This window comes from Typopeltis vanoorti, chromosome 19, assembly GCF_054136105.1.
Source record: "Typopeltis vanoorti isolate ZY-2024b chromosome 19, IOZ_Tvanoo_1.0, whole genome shotgun sequence".
Lineage (NCBI taxonomy): Eukaryota > Metazoa > Arthropoda > Arachnida > Uropygi > Thelyphonidae > Typopeltis > Typopeltis vanoorti.
The window spans coordinates 80,479,943-80,498,925 of record NC_143567.1 but is presented as its reverse complement, the minus strand read 5'-3'; the positions used below and the strand labels follow the sequence as shown (position 1 = coordinate 80,498,925).

At 37.0% G+C, this 18,983-nt stretch overlaps 1 protein-coding gene across 1 annotated transcript in view; it reads left to right on the top strand.

The window, feature by feature from the left end:
- LOC150096285 (adenosine kinase-like) overlaps positions 1-18,983 on the top strand; it is a 286,808-nt gene that overhangs the window by 144,264 nt on the left and 123,561 nt on the right. Inside the window, exon 6 of the mRNA XM_090409587.1 lies at positions 10,795-10,900. Within this exon, the coding sequence (XP_090265713.1) occupies positions 10,795-10,900 (106 nt within the window). The remainder of the gene's footprint in view (positions 1-10,794; positions 10,901-18,983) is intronic.

Here is an 18,983-nt window from a genome sequence, read left to right as displayed (position 1 = left end):
GCACCAATGTTTGTTGTGAGGGGTGCTTAAGGGTCAAAGCTGTATAACTGAGAGGAGACCTCCACATAGCCTTTAAAGGAATGCGGAGACCCGACCAGGGCTTCTGACCTAATGTCCAATCCTCACCTTCTCGTGGCGCACCTTGTTGGTATCTACCTGAGTACCGAACAAACGAGGATGGGCTAGCAATTTGGGATTTAGCCGACCAAATTGTATTCTTATTGGTTAAACCAAAATAAAAAATGATGGTACAACATGACAAAATTTCATGCTGGCTGGGGCATCGCCCAGTTAAACAAGGCCCCCATTGTTTTTGCCAGGGAACCAGGGCGAACAGCGAAAAGTCAGTTACTGGAACAAATCTGAAAACACACCCCAAATCAACATCACCAGAGTTAAAGATCGGTACTATCAGCATAAGAAGCATGAATGGCAAAGAAATTAATCTTGCTGAGGAATTAGATAAGTACCAGATCGACATAATAGGGGTGACTGAAACAAAAAAGACCAAAACTTGTGAGATCTTTCTGAGCAATAAATACAAAATGTATATTCAGGCAATGACAATCAAGAAAAAGAAGGGGGTAGCCATAATATTCAACACAAAATACAAGGCTAATCTTCTTGAATGGCAGTCAGTCTGAAGTAGAGTATTGTGGGCAAATATGAGAATGGGAAACTGGACAATGAGACTTATTTGTGCCTATGGTCCCACAGAAGGTTCTACTAAGGTAGAAGTGGAGGAATTTTTTAATGATTTAGAAAAAGCAACTGACACAATGAAAAAGGAAAAGTTGGTCCTTGTTGGGGATCTAAATAGAGTAGGAAATGATTGTCAGACATACAAAAATATTTTGGGAAAATTTGGAGAGAAGGTCAAAGCTAATAATAATGGCAAATAGCTGTTGGATTTCTGCTCAGGACATGGACTGGTTATTACTAACACCATGTTCAAACATAAAAATGTGCACAAATTCACATGGAGAGAAGAGGCAAGGAATAAGAAAAGTCTCATTGACTATATTATTGTTGATAGTGATGTTTTCTCCCTGGTATAGGACACCAGAGCATACAGAGGATTTGAAATTGGAAGCGATCACTATTTAGTCTTGAGCAGGATAAAATTCAATTTCATATCAAAAAGAATAACATGTAAGAAAGTTTTAAAGCGAATAAAAGTTGAGCAGCTCTCAGATGTGAACTGTAGACTAACATATGCAAAGATTATTATTGAAGAAAAAATGAAAGAGTTTGAGAAGAATCAAACCTTGGAGATTCAGTGGCAAGCCTTGAAGAAAACCCTGATTGATTCAGTCAGAAAGGCATGTGGTGAGGTTGTCTGCAAGGATAGAAAAATCAAGACTCCATGGTGGACACAGGAAATTAAAGAGGCAGTGAAGGAAAAGAAGAAATCATATCAAAAGTTCCTGGCTAATAAGTCAGCTTTTGCTCTTAGAGAATACAGAGACAAATGTAAGAAAGCTAAACAGTGTGTAAAACTAGCTAACCAAAGTCAAGGGAGGACTTTGGCAAGAAAATAGAAAATAAATATCAGGAACTTGGTAAGATATTCTGGAGGTTGTTGAAGAATCTTAGAAATGGAGGGAAGAGTGCTGTAAAAGGAGTTAGAGATGATAAAGGTGATATGAAACCGGAAGAAAGAGGGATCCTTGAAGTATGGAGTAATTACTTCGAAAAATTGCTAAATGAAACAAGCAGCGATAGCACAGTGGTATAAAACAATCAACAGGCATGCAGTAAGGAATACATATCCATACTTGAAGTAGAAAAAGCGATCAAAGGCCTGAAATGTGGAAAGGCAGTAGTATAGATGATATTTGACCAGAAATGCTCAAGTATGGAGGTATAAAAGTCTTACAGTGACTGCACTACATAGATCAGATGGCCTGGACAGAGGGATGAATTCTGGATGATTGGAGAAGAGCTCTAATAGTGCCCATATATAAAAAGAGAAATAAAACTGAATGTGAGAATTACTGAGGTATTTCGCTACTAAGTGTTCCTGGCAAGATCTATGCAAATGTACTTAAGAAACGATTGAGAAGAATTATGGAAGAAAAGCTGGGTGAAGAACAAGCTGGATTCAGGCTAAATAGAGGCTGTGAGGATCAGATCTTCACTTTACGACTAATAGTCGAGAAAGCATGGAAATATAACAAAGATCTGTATTTAAATTTTGTCGATTTGGAAAAGGCATATGACAAAGTTCAGAGAGAAGCTATTCAATACGCTACAGTTATATGGGACATTATATCAAGCAGTATTTAGCCTGTATTTGAGTTGTAAGTCCGCAGTTAGAATTGAAGGACGTACAGGAAGATGGTTTAATGTTAAATCTGGTGTGAGACAAGGATGTACATTATCCCCTCTGTTATTCATTATCTATATGGATCACATTATGAAGGAAAGTGTTATAAAACATGATATCAGAATTGGAGATGTTAATGTCAGCTCTTTGCTTTATGCGGATGATGTTATACTTCTGAATAAATCTGCTACAAGTTTGCAAGATTCCCTGACTAAATTGAATAACTGTTGTAATAGATATGGTATGAAGGTCAGCATTAAAAAGATATAAACAATGAAAATAGGTAGAATTGTTGAAAATATCAACTGTGTTGTGAACGGGTAACTTGTGGAACATATAGAACATTTCAGCTACTTAGGTACAATTTTTAGTGAAGATGGTAAATTAAATATGGAAATAGACAACAGAATCAACAAAGCTGGTATGGTAGGAAGTCAATTGAATAAATTCATGTGGAATAAGAGAGAAATTAGTCGGATTGCTAAATTAGCTGTATTCAAACCAGTTTTAACTTATGAATCTGAGAGCTGGGAAAGATTACAGGCATGAACAGATGGCATCAATGGCAATATCATATTAAAAAGGAGGATATTAGAAAAGAACTTGACATTGTCAGCAACCAGGAATGCGTTAGCAGAGGTAATCTCAGGTGGTATGGTCAATTAAACAGAATGGGCGAGGAATGATTAGCATAACAAGTGTTCTCTGGAAAACGACCCAGAGGAAGGCCAAGATGTAGGTGGATTAATACGGTACAATGTTCCTTAGATGATAGATATATAAGATCTGATAATGATAATATTGGAGTCTTGACAAGTAATAGACTGATTTGGAGGAAAATTGTAGATAGAAAGTTAGTATTGATGTAAATTTTTTATATAGTACTGTCATATCCTGTATACCCCCATTCAAGATACTTGTCATGAATTTGATGATGTTTGTTGTATGGACAAACAGTTTTCTAATCTTTTCTTGGCAGCTCTTTTTTTTTATATTACTTTTTATTTTTTATTTTACTTTTTATATATTATAAGATATATTTTATATCTTACTTTTTTTAATATTGTGAACTTTCCTTCATTAACAGCATTTCATTGAAAATATTTCATGCCAACTTCTACAATTAGAAATTCAGTTGGAGCACTTTTGAAATCAGTATCCATAACATAGGAGGAGTAAAATTCAAACAAAATATTTATTTTTATTTTGTTTATTTATTTATTTATTTTTTTTTGTTGTTGTTGTTTATCTGGTTTCTTTTATTTCATATTTACTGAAATAGCTGCTAATATTATGAAAGAGAATTGTTTAGACAATATTATCATATATTTGAACAAGCATAACCTATCTTCTCATTAATTTAATTAATTACTTCCCAATGAAGATCAATGCACTTGCTGCTTGAAACATTAATATCTTGCAGTTATTTGAATTGATTTCCACATAAATCTTTCCATTTGATTTATTCTGTGCATTAATTTTTGTTTCCCAAATTATAAGTAATTCTCAACAGAATATATTCAGTTAAGTATGTATTTGAAGATAATTCTAGCATTTTTTGACTCATACTGATTTTTGTTGAAACCTTTTGACAGTGTTGAAGATTACAATCTTCTGGTCCTACAAAGACTTAATGGCTTGATTATATAGCTTAGGCAATAGCAGATGAAAGAAGACCATAGAAAATTTAAATTTATTTTATTCTAATCTGTTTATAAGTAAATCATGAACATAGAATTACATATGGAGGTCTGGGCTGGGGAGAATGGATGTCAGTTTGATGTGGCAAAATGTGAGGTTATGCATTTTGGGGTGAGGGGATTGGCGGCAGTTTACTGCATTGGTGGAGCCCTGCTCCAGGAGATTGATGGGGCACGAGATTTGGGAGTGTTGGTGGATAAGGAATTGAAATTTAGGGGACACATTGCAAGAGTGACCAAAGCAGCTCATCAAGTCACTTGGTTGCTGGGGAATGCGTTGACGGGCAGAGACAGACGGGTTGTTGTTCCTCTCTATCGAGCCTTGATAGGACCCCATCTAGACTACTGTGCTCAGATTTGGTCACCTGGGTTTCTTCTTGATGGGGAGGAGGTGGAGAGGATCCGGAGGCGAGTGACCAAGATGAGGGCAGGTCTGTGGGGTGAACCGTATGAGAACGGATTGAGGATTTGTGGGTTGCAGGAATTGGTTGATAGGCGGAGGAGGGGAGATATGATTGAGACATTCAAATTACTGAAGGGTTTCTATAGAATTTGTTCAGAGGATGTTTTTGAGAACAGGGCTGGTTGTGGGAGGACTGGGGGACATCCGTGGAGGCTGGCCGGGGGTGTGGTTGGTAGGGGTGTTGGAGCTGGGTTCTTTGCTTTTGGAGTAGTGAATGAGTGGAATGTGCTCCCTGAGTCTGTGGTGGATGCTGTGACAGTGAATGAGTTTAAGGCAAGGTATGATAGATACTGTATGAATGTCAAATAGTTGTGATGAATATGATTTGGGGCCTCTCTCGATGAGTCTAATGACTCCCTGGAGTTGCCCGTAATAATAGTAATATGCTGTCATTAAGTTGGAATGAACAGCAAGCAGTTTCTTAACAAATGTTGGCTTTAAAGTTTATTTATTTATTATTTTATTTAATGTAGGTCAATGATTTCAGAAATGACTTTTTTTTTTTTTTTAAGATTAATTCCTATCCATGAAAAGTTATAAACTGATTGTGCATTACACCATCCACATGCAGATGGTTAAATAATTCAGAAATCCTACTTTAGAAACCAAACACTAAACATTTCCAAGTTACTACAAGCCTCTAGAGAGTGATAGTCTCGTACACTGGACAGTGAAATTTACTTCTTGTTGGTATTGTTATATGCACCTGAGTGGAGTTTAAAGGCTCATTTCAGTATTCCATGCTAGCTGTTATTTGTACAATGCCTGTTGTACTTAACTTTATTGATAAAGAAAAGGTCGCCACCCATTCTACTTATTTACCACTCCAAACAATAAAATAAAATAATAATAACAATCCTCATACCCTTGCTAACCAGTCTTACATAATATCCAAGGATGATCTCCTTGTTCTCTCCTTTCAGGTAATATATGGAAAAATTACTTCCACATCAATCTTATAAAACTCTTAAGTTGCATACTTCTATTATATTTTCTGTTTTCTACTTATATTTTGTAGCCCACAAACTCAATAGAGGCCTGTGTAGATCACTGGAAGTGGCACTTGCATCCTGTATGCTTGGCTGCCCGAAGGCAGACTTATAGCTCAAGTCTTGTCGCCGACTGGAGGAACTTTTCTAAGCCTTTCTTCGACAAGCAAAATAGTTACCACTTTAAAAACTTCGATGTTAATAAAAGAAAAGTTAATTTTCCAACATGTAATAATAAACAACTCATCCCACAAGATGGATTGATTACCCTATTATTGGAATGGATTCTCCTTCTTTTGACGTGCGTAGAAGTGTTGAAGGGTCTCGCATCTGTGGGCATACAGTACCATCAATTATCATGAATTATTCTTCCTTTTATTTGTCTTTTATTTTACTAGCAAAAGAACTCTTTGGGATTTCCTTTGGCTCACTACCAGATGACCCCCTTGCCATGCTCTTTGCTAGTAGAATGCTCACTACTCATAAGCTTTCACCTTCCTATTTATATTATCCTCTAAAACTTTGTGCAGCTTCTGAGCTTGCAACTGATTTTACCTTGACCTCATTATGGAATCCGATTAATGTTTTCCTGAAATACTCCTAGACTTTTCCCATGTACTCATTCTCTTTCTTTTTACTGTGCATTGCTCCATCTCTTTTGCTTGCTCTAATGGTCAGCTTTGTAGTTCCACATATACAACTCCTTAAACTAAAAATTCCACATGGCTAGCCACCTCTCAGGTCAGTGATCATTCTGTGGAGAGTGATCATGCTTGCTGGATGATCTTTAGTGAAAGAGAGAGAAATGTAAGTGTGCTTACAAGAGGAAACTAACCACTTTGAAATTTGTGTATTTTTGACAATTTTTCATAGTCTTACTTTTAAATATCAAAGTATATTTAAAAGTATTTTGATTATTGGAAAAAAAACTTGTTTTATTATTATTATTTTTTTAATTGTTAAACAAAACTGAACTGTTTTGGTATAGCTGTTCTAACAAAGCCCTCTTAAATGTTGGGTGGGTGAGGCAATTATTTCAGAATGCTTCTGGTCAGTAATCATCAATAGTGTTGATCACAATGGAAAAAGATAAAAGATCTTTCAGAGTTCAATGAAGGACTTATTGTGGGTGCCCTTCTGCTTGGAGCCATGATTTTGAAAACAGCAGAGTTGACTGGTTTCTCAAAAGGTGAGATATCCTGAATATTTAATCATTGGAATTATAACCCACATTGCTTGTCTAAGAGGTGTAACTATGGTCCTAAGACAGTCTGTTAGGAACGAGATTGCATCATCTGAGAAGGCTATGGATAAACAGAACTTCCTGTGTGCAGCAGTGGACCAAAGTATTTAATGAAGTTGTTCCTAACCCATATTTCACTGAACTATGTGCAAAAAAAATTGAAGAGGATCAGTATTGGCAGTCATATGCCTATATGGAGACCATGATATTAAATTAGTTTTTAATTCAGTTTCCATTATGTGTGTGTGTATATATATATATATATATATGTGTATATATATATATATATATATATATATATATATTTATTAATAAATGTACATAAATCTTTGTGGCTATGGCTATGAAAGCTGAAGAGAAGTAATAGTAGCAGAACTCTTATTCAAACATCAACATGCAAAAATAATCATAATTTAAAATTATTGGACAGGGTAAGGGACCACAAGATGGCAGTACTTGTTAGCCATCTTCACTGCATACTGATTAATTAGTGATAGCCTTGGACCAGCTATCTCTGATTGGCTACCAGTGGAGATTGAACTGCTTACTCAGTCTCCAAAAGTTAGATAGGGCTAAAACGGCCTCCCCTTATTCCCTATGTGGGACAAAAAAAAAAAAAAGCATTAGCTGATTTTTTTTTTTTTTAATTATGAATACTTTAATAATTGTTTGCTAGTATATTATTAATTTGGCTTTTGCATCACATATGATTGGCACTTGCAATGTGCTTGTTATTGATATTATTATTGTCAAAATGCAATGTAAAGCATTTGAAAATGATGGACTTACTAGATTCTGATAGTTTGTAATAATTTCAGTCTTCTTTATTGAAGTTCACAATTGTTAAGTGTTGAGATATTTGTAGTGTTTTGTAAAGACATTCTTTTTTCTGCTAATGAAGACAATGTGTCACCCATTAAGCAATGCTAAATAACTTTTCACTTGCCATTTACATGACATGTGCATGCACACTGAGGAGAATGATGGGCGACTGACAGCTGACAGAGCATTTGGTATTGAAATGATGGAGGAAACCAAGTGGAGAAAGAATGACAATTTGAGAACAGCAACCAGAGAAATTTGTTCTTATGAAGTTTTTAAGAAAATATAACAGTCAGGAGAATATTAATAGAAGATTCCAAAAAGGAATTGTAGCACTGTGAATCTTTAAACTGGAAGAGTTACTGTCAACAAATGTTTAACAAATAAAAGACGATATTAGAGTTGATGTTTGAATTCAGTGCTCGAGGAAACTGAAAAGTTTCATCTTCTGTCTTAAGGATGTCGGATTTATTTGTTATTCTACTGGAAAAAAAGCGATGGAATTAGTAAAATCTGAAATTATAAAGTGACTTAACATAAAGAGTTCTACTTAGATATGTTGTTTATGAAGTAATAGAAGAAACTCCTTTCTCTGGTACAAAAATTGATAATTTGTGTGTCAAATTGAACTATTAGAAGTAAGAATATTTATACTCCAGTGAAACAGGAATGATTGAAAAAATCATGCTAAATGAGGAAATTAAAAAAAAAAAAAAAGTCTTGTGGAAAAGAAGTAAATTCTATATTTCCCGAAAGGGCCTAACAAAGACACTGACTCAGATGAACATTTTGTTGTAAAAATTTATTGTGAAAACATGGTGTTTAGTCTGGTAGACATGATTAAGTGTATGTTAAACAACCCAGCAATGGAATGAGTCAAAGAAAGGATGATTTTATTTTTAGGATAAGAAAATCTCTGAAATGTAGACTTTTTTAGAAGGCCTTGAATCCAGTTATTTTTTGTAGTTATTTATGTAAACAGGAGATTACGTGATAAACCACCGTAATTAACTTTAACGAACTGTGGTTTTCATGTAATTTGTTGTTTATAGTTATGCCAGAGATAACTTTTAAAAATTAGTTATTTATGTAATTTTATTTAAAATGTATATAATGTTTTAGTTTCATTAAATGTATATATTTTTTTTATTTGGTATACTCGATTCAATAATTATCTGGATTCTAAAAGAAATGCAGTTAGTCACTCCACCAATTGGAATGAACTCCTGTGTAATTATCTAACACTCAGCATGAAAAACAATCTCTTTACAGAGATGCAGTATAAATGGTACAGCTAACATATTTTTTTTTTTTTTTTTAATAACTGGAACAGTTAATGACCTTAAATGATAAATATCTAATGTGAATGTAAATCCAAATAATTGTATGCCCTCAGATTTTGGAAAGCTGTTATACTTCACGTTAAGATTTTTTTTTTTTCCTTCTCCCAACTCAAGTAATCTTTCCCTTTTTTTGCTTGTGTTATCTCACTCAAATAGTTTTTTAGGACCATGTAGCAGCTACCAGCAATTATGGAAATGAAGTCTGTGGTGCACTGACTACATAATACATCTTTATTCTATTTATTTCTAATGATTGCATTTGGATATATGGCAGCTAAATTTTTCTGGCATTTTTTTCTGCACTATGTAAAAATAAGCTAATGAAGTGTATTTTACCTGAAATCTATGTCTACAAGGTGTGGCTATTAAATAACGAGACTGGTTGCAAAAATGTGGTTTATTATTACAATTGTACAACTTAATTGTTATCCCCTTGAAAATACTCCCATCCTCTATCTATACATCATTGCATATGAATTTTCCATTGTTGGAAGCAGTGCTGCAAGTCATCAGGTGTTATCTGCTTCAGTATCACTGCCGTTTTCTCCTTTACCTCATCCGCTGACTGAAAATGGGTGCCCTTCAATGCAGATTTCAACTTTGGAAAAGGTAAAAGTCACATCGAGCAAAGTCTGACGAGTAAGGTGGATGGTCCAACACTGGGATCTTCTTATCAGCCAAATACTGCTTTACAGACAATGCACTCTTCTTTCTCTCAGCTTGGCCAGAACTTCAAGGTAATAGTGTTGGTTAACTGTCTGATCCTCTGGTACCCATTCAACCATTACCATGCCATTGATATATAAAAAAAAAAAAAAAGCAATCATTGCCTTCAGTTTTGACTTGCTCCTTCTTGCTTTTTTCATTCTCAGTGATGTTGGAGTTTTCAAGTGCATCGACTGTCTCTTTCTCTTGTTCATTCTCCTGCAAGTCCAAAGTTGAAATCTTCATTGAAGGGTGCCCATTTTCAGTCAGTGGATGAGGTAAAGGAGAAAATGGCATCACTACTGAAGCAGATAACATCTGATAACTTGCAGCACTGCTTCCAACAATGGAAAATTCCTATGCAACAGTGTACAGATAGAGTAGGGGAGTATGTTGAAGGGGATAACAGTTACATTGTACAATTATAATAATAAACCACATTTTTGCAACCAGTCTCATTATTTAATAGCCACACCTCATATTATCTCCCCTTTTTTTTTTTTTTTTTGTGTGTAGCTGTGGCCTAACTGGAGGTCAGTGTGACAGTTTCATGATTGTAAGTTTTGGCATTCGTGTCCTTTTGGGGAATGCATATCACATTATTAGGATACATTTCTGAAAAAAAAGTGAGTGAGGATATTACTGCATTTTTTAGTGCCATTTTGCCAGCCTAGTGCTTAGCATATCCACTCTCCAATCAGTAGGCTGTAGATTCGAATCCCACTGTGGGCATAGATGTTTGTGATTGTCTCTAGGTGGAAGGTGAATTTCGTTACCTGGCAGTGGTGTGAGACCACTGCATCACTTAGTGGATGCCTGAAGTGAATTGAAAGAGTTCCATGTTTGTTCTCAAGAATTAGGGTTTCAGGTCTGTTTAAAAAAAAAAAAAAAAGAGTTAAAATACAGTATATATGTAAATTCAATAACAATGCAGAAAAAAATCCTTAGGTATGAATATAGTATAGGTTTACAAATATATCTTTCGTGGGTAGGAATCTCAATTGGGGGGGGAGAGAAAGAAAAAAAATCATTTTGTTGATGTTATGGTAGTCAAGTGACAAACTTCAATGTTTTGTGATTTAGCTTTTGCATTTAAACTTGCTTTATATTATTTCATTTAAAAGTACTGACATATTTATCTACTCAGTAATATCAGTATTTTAAATTATATCTTTATTATGTATTAAATTTTATTTGCAGATCTTTATGTGCAAATCTAGGTGCTGCAAATTGTTTCAGTAAGATGCATTTAGATCAACCTGATAATAAGGCTGTAATTGATGCTGCAGATTTCTTCTATATTACAGTAAGTTAAAAATCAAATGAATTGTCAAGGTATGTTATATTTAGATAATTGTCAACTCTCAGATTTTTGACTCCTTCTATAGAAGGGATCAAAAATCTTGATTAATCGTTACTTGCATTTTTTGAAGATTTCACAAAGTTGAAATGAGATCCCTGGGTTGTGTTTTTAGTGAAGTACATTTCTATTGCTATTGTGACACTATGAGTTGGGAGATTATCTTAATTTGCAGGTGACTTTTTTATTAAATCAAACACAGTAATAACAGTGGGGGGATGGACAGGAACTTGGAACTCTTCTAGGAACTAGACATGGCAACAACCACTTCAGGTCTCCCAAGAGGAAATGGCCAATGAAAGTCATCTGCCACATAGTATGTCTAGTTTGTATCTACTTCAACTATAAGGCATCTAGAAAGGTATTTCTTTGCAGCAGGAATATTCACTGTCACCAGAGCCCCTTTATTGGAAATAAGCCACACCAGAAGAATGCAGGGTTGACTTGACTCAGAGAAACTGTATATTATGCATCACTGGCCCATATAGATTAAGATCCAGAAAATGTTAAAGTTCATACATTAAACTAACATGAGTACTAATAATTAATTATGTATAGTTAAGATAGTGAGCCTCTTGCCACGGTATGACAGAGAAAGAATTGAGGAGGAGGGCCATAGTTGCAAATGACTATGCGCAGGTTATGCAGGATGAGTGGTGTTGAGTTTGTGGATGTGTGGAGTGAGTTTGATGGGCGAAAGGATTTATACAAGATGCATGGTTTGCATCTGAATGGATTTGGTGTGTGGAGACTGGAAAAAGTGTTGTTGAATGAAGTGAAAGTGGATGTGCATAATCAGGGAGGCAGTTGAGTGTAAGAATGTGTATAATATTCCTGAGCTAGTATGAAGGAAACAAATCAGAATGGGATAGTTAGTATAAGGCATCAAGATAGGGGTGGGACTAACTGGCTTCCGCATTTCATGTATACTAATGCCAGGAGTATAAGGAACAAGAAGGAAGAATTTTTGGCCTTGGTTGGCTCTTCCTGGCCACAGGTTATTGGCATTAGTGAAACATAGCTGACAGAAGAGATATAATTAGTGGGATAGAATGTGAAGGGTATAGTGTGTTCAGCAAAGACAGAGAGGATAAAATGGGGGGGAAGAGTGTTATTGATGAACTGCAGCCAAGAAGAATAGAAGTTGAACTGCAGGATATAGAAAAGAGCACATTTGAGGCTATTTAGTGTGATATTGAGACTAGCAGAACAAAATATACAGTTGGGTGCTGCTATAGACCAGGGGATGGAATAGATGGTGGAGATAGTATGCGTATGAATGTGAACATGAACAAAATGAAGGCTAGAGTGCTGTATGGAGACTCGTTAGTACGAGGTGTGTTAGTAGAGGATTTGACAAAATCGTACCAACCTGGTGCGACTATAAAGGATGTAACTGAGTCTATTAGAGAGCAAAAGGAAAGGGTGAAAAAAATGATTGTTGTGGTAGGTACGAATGATTTGAAAGGAGATAAAATGGAAATGATAGAAGACCTGAATGAATTGTTTGAGGTAGCAAAAGAAAAGAGTGAGAGAGTTAGAATGATTAGTCTTTTGCCACGGTATGACAGTGAAATGTTTAAAAGGAGGGCCATAATTGCGAATGACTTTATGCGTGGGTTATGTATGACGAGTGGTGTGGAATTTGTGGACGTGTGGAGTGAGTTTGATGGGCGAAAGGATCTATATAAGATGGATGGCTTGCATTTGAAGTTATGGTGTAAGAAGACTTGAGAAAGTGTTGCTGAATGTAGTGGATGTGCAAATTCAGGGAAACTAGATTCGTTAAGGGGGGGGAGTAGATATACAGTCCTTAGGGAGGCAGTTGAATGTAAGAATGAATATAATATGCTAGAGCAAATAAGGACCACAAACCAGAGTGGGATAGTTAATATAAGGCATCAAGGTAGGGTTGGGGCTAATGGGAGTCTTAAATTCATGTACACTAATACCAGGAGTATTAGGAACAAGAAGAAAGAGGTTTTGGCCATGGTTGGCACTTCCAGACCACAGGTTATTGGTATTAGTTAAACATGGCTGACTGTAGATGATATAGCTAGTGGGATTGAATGTGATGGGTATAGTGTGTTAGGAATGACAGAGAGAATAAAATTGGGGGAGGAGTATTGTTGATGATAGCTGATGAGCTACAGCCAAGGAGAATAGAAGTTGAATTGCAGGATAGAGAAAAGAGCACATTTGAGGCCATTTGGTGTGAGATTGTGGCTAGCAGAACTAAATATACAATTGGGTGCTGCTATAGACCAGGTGATGGAAAAGATGGTAGTGACAGTATGCACAAGCAAATAGAAGAAATGAGTGAAAGGAGGGTGATTATTATGGAAGATTTCAACTATGGTCGCATTGATTGGAGTGAGGAGAGGACACACGGGAGGAAGGAATTTGGATTTTATGCGGTTATTAAGGGATAACTATCTGCGACAGCATGTAATGGAAAATACTAGGGGTCAGAGAGTGCTTGACCTAGTAATTACATCTCAGGATTTGGCTGTAACAAATATGACCACATTGCCACCAATCGGTGAGAGTGATCATAGGGTCTTGACTTGGAAGGTGGCTAAAGGTGTAGAATTTTCAATTAAGACAGGGTACATGTGGAATTATCGGGCTAGAAAGTATGACAAGCTTAGGAGTTTGATTGGCTCAGTGCCATGGCATGTACAACTGCAAGGACTAGAAGTTGATAGTGCATGGGAGGTGGTTAAGAAGTGCTTGCATGAAGCAATGGCTGACTGTATAACTAGAGTCCGAATAATAAATCAAGTAGGGGTTAAATGGATGAATAACACCATTAAGCTTGAGCTGCAAAAAAAGAAACAACCATGGAGGGAATTTAAGGAGAAAGGTGACTGGCAGGCACATGAACGGTATAAAGTGCAGGCCAGAAGGGTGACGAGTGTGGTAAGAAAAGCAAAAATGGATTACGAAAGAACATTGGCCATGCGGGCTAAAGAGAATCCTAAACAGTTTTTTAGATATGTAGCAAGTAAAAGGAAAAATGTACATGGCAGAATGATTTTAAAGAATGCCGATGGTAGGGAGGTAACTGAATCAATTGAGATAGCTGAGTTACTGAGTGAGCACTTTGCAAGAATATATCATCCAGGTGGTGACATTGCAGAAACGAATAAACCAGTAGATTATACGGGAATTGTGGTGAATGAAGTGGAGGTGAGTAGTCTATTGCATAACCTCAATGTCAATACATCTGTGGGGTTGGATGGTATACCAGCTCATGTAGTACGAGAAGCAGCTAATGAATTGTCAGTACCCTTGACCATTTTGTTTAATTTGAATCTCGGGTCTGGGTTAGTCCCGAGCGGGTGGAAGGAGGGGAAAATAGTTCCACTGCATAAAGGTGGTTCCAAGACCGCTGTTGTAAATTACCGACTGATTAGCATATCAGGAATCATTGTCAAGGTCTTAGAGAAATTAGTCGAGAAAAGAATACAGGATTGGATAGATGAAAACGGGATATTATATGGGGGACAACATGGTTTTGTGAAGGGTAGATCATGCCTCAGTAACTTGCTCACGTTTTATAACACAGTGACAGCTGAACTGGATAGGGGTAATGGGTTTACAGTGATACTACTGGACCTTGCCAAGGCCTTTGACAGGATACCACATGGAACCCTAATCAGTAAACTGGAGCAGATAGGGATAGATATAGGGTTGGTAAGATGGATAGGAGGGTGGTTGAAGGAGAGATACCAGAGAGTGGTTTATTCATGAGTGGAGTCAAAAAGACGTCTTGTGACTAGTGGAGTGCAGCAGGGCTCTGTTCTTGGACCACTGCTTTTCAATTTGTTCATCAATGATATTGGAAAGGATTTGAGAGGAAGTGTTCACTTGTTTGCTGATGATGCAAAGTTGGGTAGAGCAATTGTGAGTGCACAGGATGTCAAAATTTTACAGGATGATTTGGATAGTTTTGAGGACTGGGCTAGGAAAAATGGATATCAGTTTAATGTGGCAAAGTGTAAGGTTATGCACTTTGGGGTGAAAAGAATAGCAGCAGTATATCGCATAGGTGGAACTGTACTCCAGGAGATTGATGAGGCCAGGGATTTGGGAGTGCTGGTGGATAGGGAGTTGAAGTTTAGGGGGGCACATTGTAAAAGTAACTAAAACAGCTCACCAAATCACTTGGCTACTGAAAAATACTTTAACATGCAGAGAGAAGCAAGTTGTTGTTCCTCTGTATCGAGCCTTGATAAGACCCCATCTGGACTTCTGTGCCCAGTTATGGGCACCAGGGTTTCTTCGTGATGGGGAGGAAGTGGAGAGGATCCAGAGACGAGTGACCAAGATGATAGCAGGTCTGTGGATGAGAATAGGTTGAGGATTTGTAGGTTGCAGAAATTGGACGATAGGCGAAGGAGGGGTGATATGATTGAGACATTCAAATTACTGAAGGGTTTTTATAAGATTGATCCAGAAGATATTTTTGAAAATATGACTGGTGGTGGGAGGACTTGGGGCCATGCATGGAAGCTAGGCAAGAGCGTGGTTGACAAGGGTGTTAGAGCTAGGTTTTTTACTTGGAGAGTGGTGAATGAGTGGAATAAGCTTCCAGAGTCTGTTGTGGGTGCTACGACCGTGAATGAGTTCAAGGCAAGATATGATAGATACTGTGTGAATGTTGAATAGTTGTTCCAGACATGATGTTAGGGCCTCCCTCGATGAGTCTGTCGACTCCTTGGAGTTTCCCGGAACAATAATAATAATAATAATAATAATAAACAAATAGACACAATGAGTGGAAGGAGGGTAATTATTATGAGGGATTTCAATTAAGGTAACATTGATTGGAAGGAGGAAGGAATTGGATTTTATGCAGTTATTAAGGGATAACTATCTGAGACAGCATGTAATGGAAAACACTAGCGGTTGTAGAATGCTTGACCTGGTAATTGCATCTGAGAATTTGGCTGTAATGAATATGACCATGTTACCACCAATTGGTTAGTGATCATAAGGTCTTGACCAGAAAGGTGGCTAAATGTGTGGAATTTTCAATTAAGATAGGGTACATGTGGAATTACCGGACTGCTAAGTATGACAAGCTTAGGAGATTGCTTGGTTCAGTACCATGGCATGTAAAACTGCAAGGGCTGGATGTTGATAGTGCATGTGAGGTGGTTAAGCAGCGTTTACAGGAGGTAATGGCTGACTGTATACCTAGAGTTCGAATAGTAAATCAAGTAGGGGTTAAATGGATGAATAACACCATGGAGCTGCAAAAACGGTAAAAGTGCAGCCCGGAAGGGTAACGAGTATGATAAGAAAAGCAAAAGCGGGTTATGAAAGGGAATTAGCCATGCAAGCTAAAGAGAATTCCAAACAGTTTTTTTGATATGCTGCAAGTAAAAGAAAAAATGTATACGGCAGAATGATTTTAAGGAATGTCGATGGTAGGGAGGTAACCGAATCAGTTGATATAGTAGAATTACTGAGCGAGCACTTTGCAAGAGTATATATCATCCAGACGGTGATATTGCAGGAATGAAGGAACCAATAGTTGATATGGGAATTGTGGTGAATAGTCTATTACAAAACCTTAATGTGAATATATCTGTGGGATTGGATGGTATACCAGCTCGGGTCACACGTGAAGTGGCTAAAGAATTGTCAGTGCCCGTGACCATTTTTTTTTAATTTGAGTCTCGGGTCTGGGTTAGTCCCGAGGCGGTGGAAAAAGGGGAAAATAGTTCCACTGCATAAAGGAGGTTCCAAGACTGCTGTTGCAAATTACCGACTGATCAGCATATCAGGAGTCGTTGTCAAGGTCTTGGAGAAAGTAGTCAAGAGAAAAATACAGGAATGGATAGATGAAAATGGGATACTGTATGGGGGACAGCATGGTTTTGTGAAGGGTAGATCATGCCTCAGTAACTTGCTCATGTTTTATAACGCAGTGATGGCTAAACCGGATAAGGGTAATGGGTTTACAGTGATACTGCTGGACCTTGCTAAGGCCTTTGACAGGATACCATATGGAATTCTAATCAGTAAACTGCAGCATGGATATGGGGATGGTGAGATGGATAGGAGGGTAGTTGATGGAGAGATATCAGAGAGTAGTTTATTCAGGAGTAAAGTCCAAAAGACAGCCTGTGACTAGTGGTGTGCTGCAGGGTTCTGTTCTTGGACCAATACTATTTAATTTGCTCATTAATGATATAGGAAAGGATCTCAGAGGGACTGTTCATTTGTTTGCTTGATGATGCAAAGTTGGGTGGTGCAATAGTGAATGCACATGATATCAAAATTTTGCAGGATGATTTGGATAGATTGGAGGACTGGGCTAAGGAAAATGGATGTCAATTTAATGTAGCAAAATGTAAGGTTATGCATTTTGGGGTGAATAGATTAGCAGCAGTATACCACATTGGTGGAACTGTACTCCAGGAGATTGACAAGGCCAGGGATTTGGGACTGTTGGTGGATAGGGAGTTGAATTTTAGGGTGCACATTGCAAAAGTGGCTAAATCAGCTCATCAAATCACTTGGTTACTGAAGAATACTTTGATGAGCAGAGACAAGCAAGTTATTGTTCCTCATTATCGAGCCTTGGTAAGACCCCATCTTGACTGCTATGCCCAGATTTGGCCGTCACGGTTTCTTCTTAATGGGGAGGTGGTGGAGCGGATCCAGAGGCGAGTGACAAAGATGATAGCAGGTCTGTGGAATGAACCTTATGAGAACAGGTTGAAGATGTGTGGGTTGCAGAAAGTGGTTGATAGGCAGAAAAGAGGTGTATGATTGAGACATTCAAATTACTGAAGGGTTTCTATAAGATTAACTCAGAGGATATTTTTGAGAACAGGACTGGTTGGTGGTGGGAGGACTAGGGGTCATCCATGGAAACTATGCAAGGGTGTTAGAGCTAGGTTTTTTTCGTGGACAGTGGTAAATGAGTGGAATAAGCTGCCAGAGTCTATTGTGGGTGCCATGACTGTGAATGAGTTCAAGACAAAGTATGATAGATACTATGTAAATGTTGAATAGTTGTTTTTGACATGATGTTTAGCGCCTCCCTCAATGAGTCTAAGGACACCTTGGAGTTGCCCGTAATAATAATCATAATAAGTATTAGTACACTTATGTATATGGTGTGGTATGTTGACAAATATAAAATTACATTTAAATTAGTTTTCAATCACTGGACTAATGAAATATTGTAGTACACCTAAACCTCTTTTTACGCGATAAATACGTTCCTAAAAATTACCCGTAAATAGAATTCACGTAAAAAGACCTACTGACTCCATAGAAAAAGCGAAGATTGGTTCCAAACCTGAAATATAAGCAAAGTAATGAAAAAAAAACAAACATTAAATTCATTAGGATCAGAAGATTTTTATTTACATTTCATGAAGAACACACATAAATTTTAATAACTTTTAAAAAATCATATTCATTTCAGTTGTTTGCTAAGGATTCTATAAAAAAATTTATGTTATTTGCTATTTTAAAAGTCGCAATTATACTCTGATCTAGAGGTGTAGCAATGATGTGGTATTAGGTAGCAGAAAAAAAAAAATGCACATTTGGGTGTTCTATGGCAGGATGACCAGGTGCATTATCAAGAATCAAAAGCACTTTAAATTCGAGACCCTTGTCATTCAAATAGCGTCTAACTTCTGGCACAAAATGTTTGTGGAACCACTTAGTGAAAATATCAATGGTCACCCAAGCTTTTTTGTTGGCCATCCAATGAACTGGCAATTTTTGAAAATCTACACCTTTCATTGGCGTGGTCTTAATGATCGATTTATGAGCAGTGGTTTCATCATCCAATCTCCTAAAGCGTTACCAACAGTTTTTTTTGCATTTTTGATATGCAAGTTCTGTTTGGTATTTTTTCCCAGAAAAGGCTAGTTTCATCCATATTCCAAACTTGTTCACGAGTGTAACCTCCATCTTCAATTATTTTAGCAAGTTTTTGTGGAAATGCTTTAGCAGCTGTTTCATCAGCAGAAGCCGTTTCACCTTTAATTTT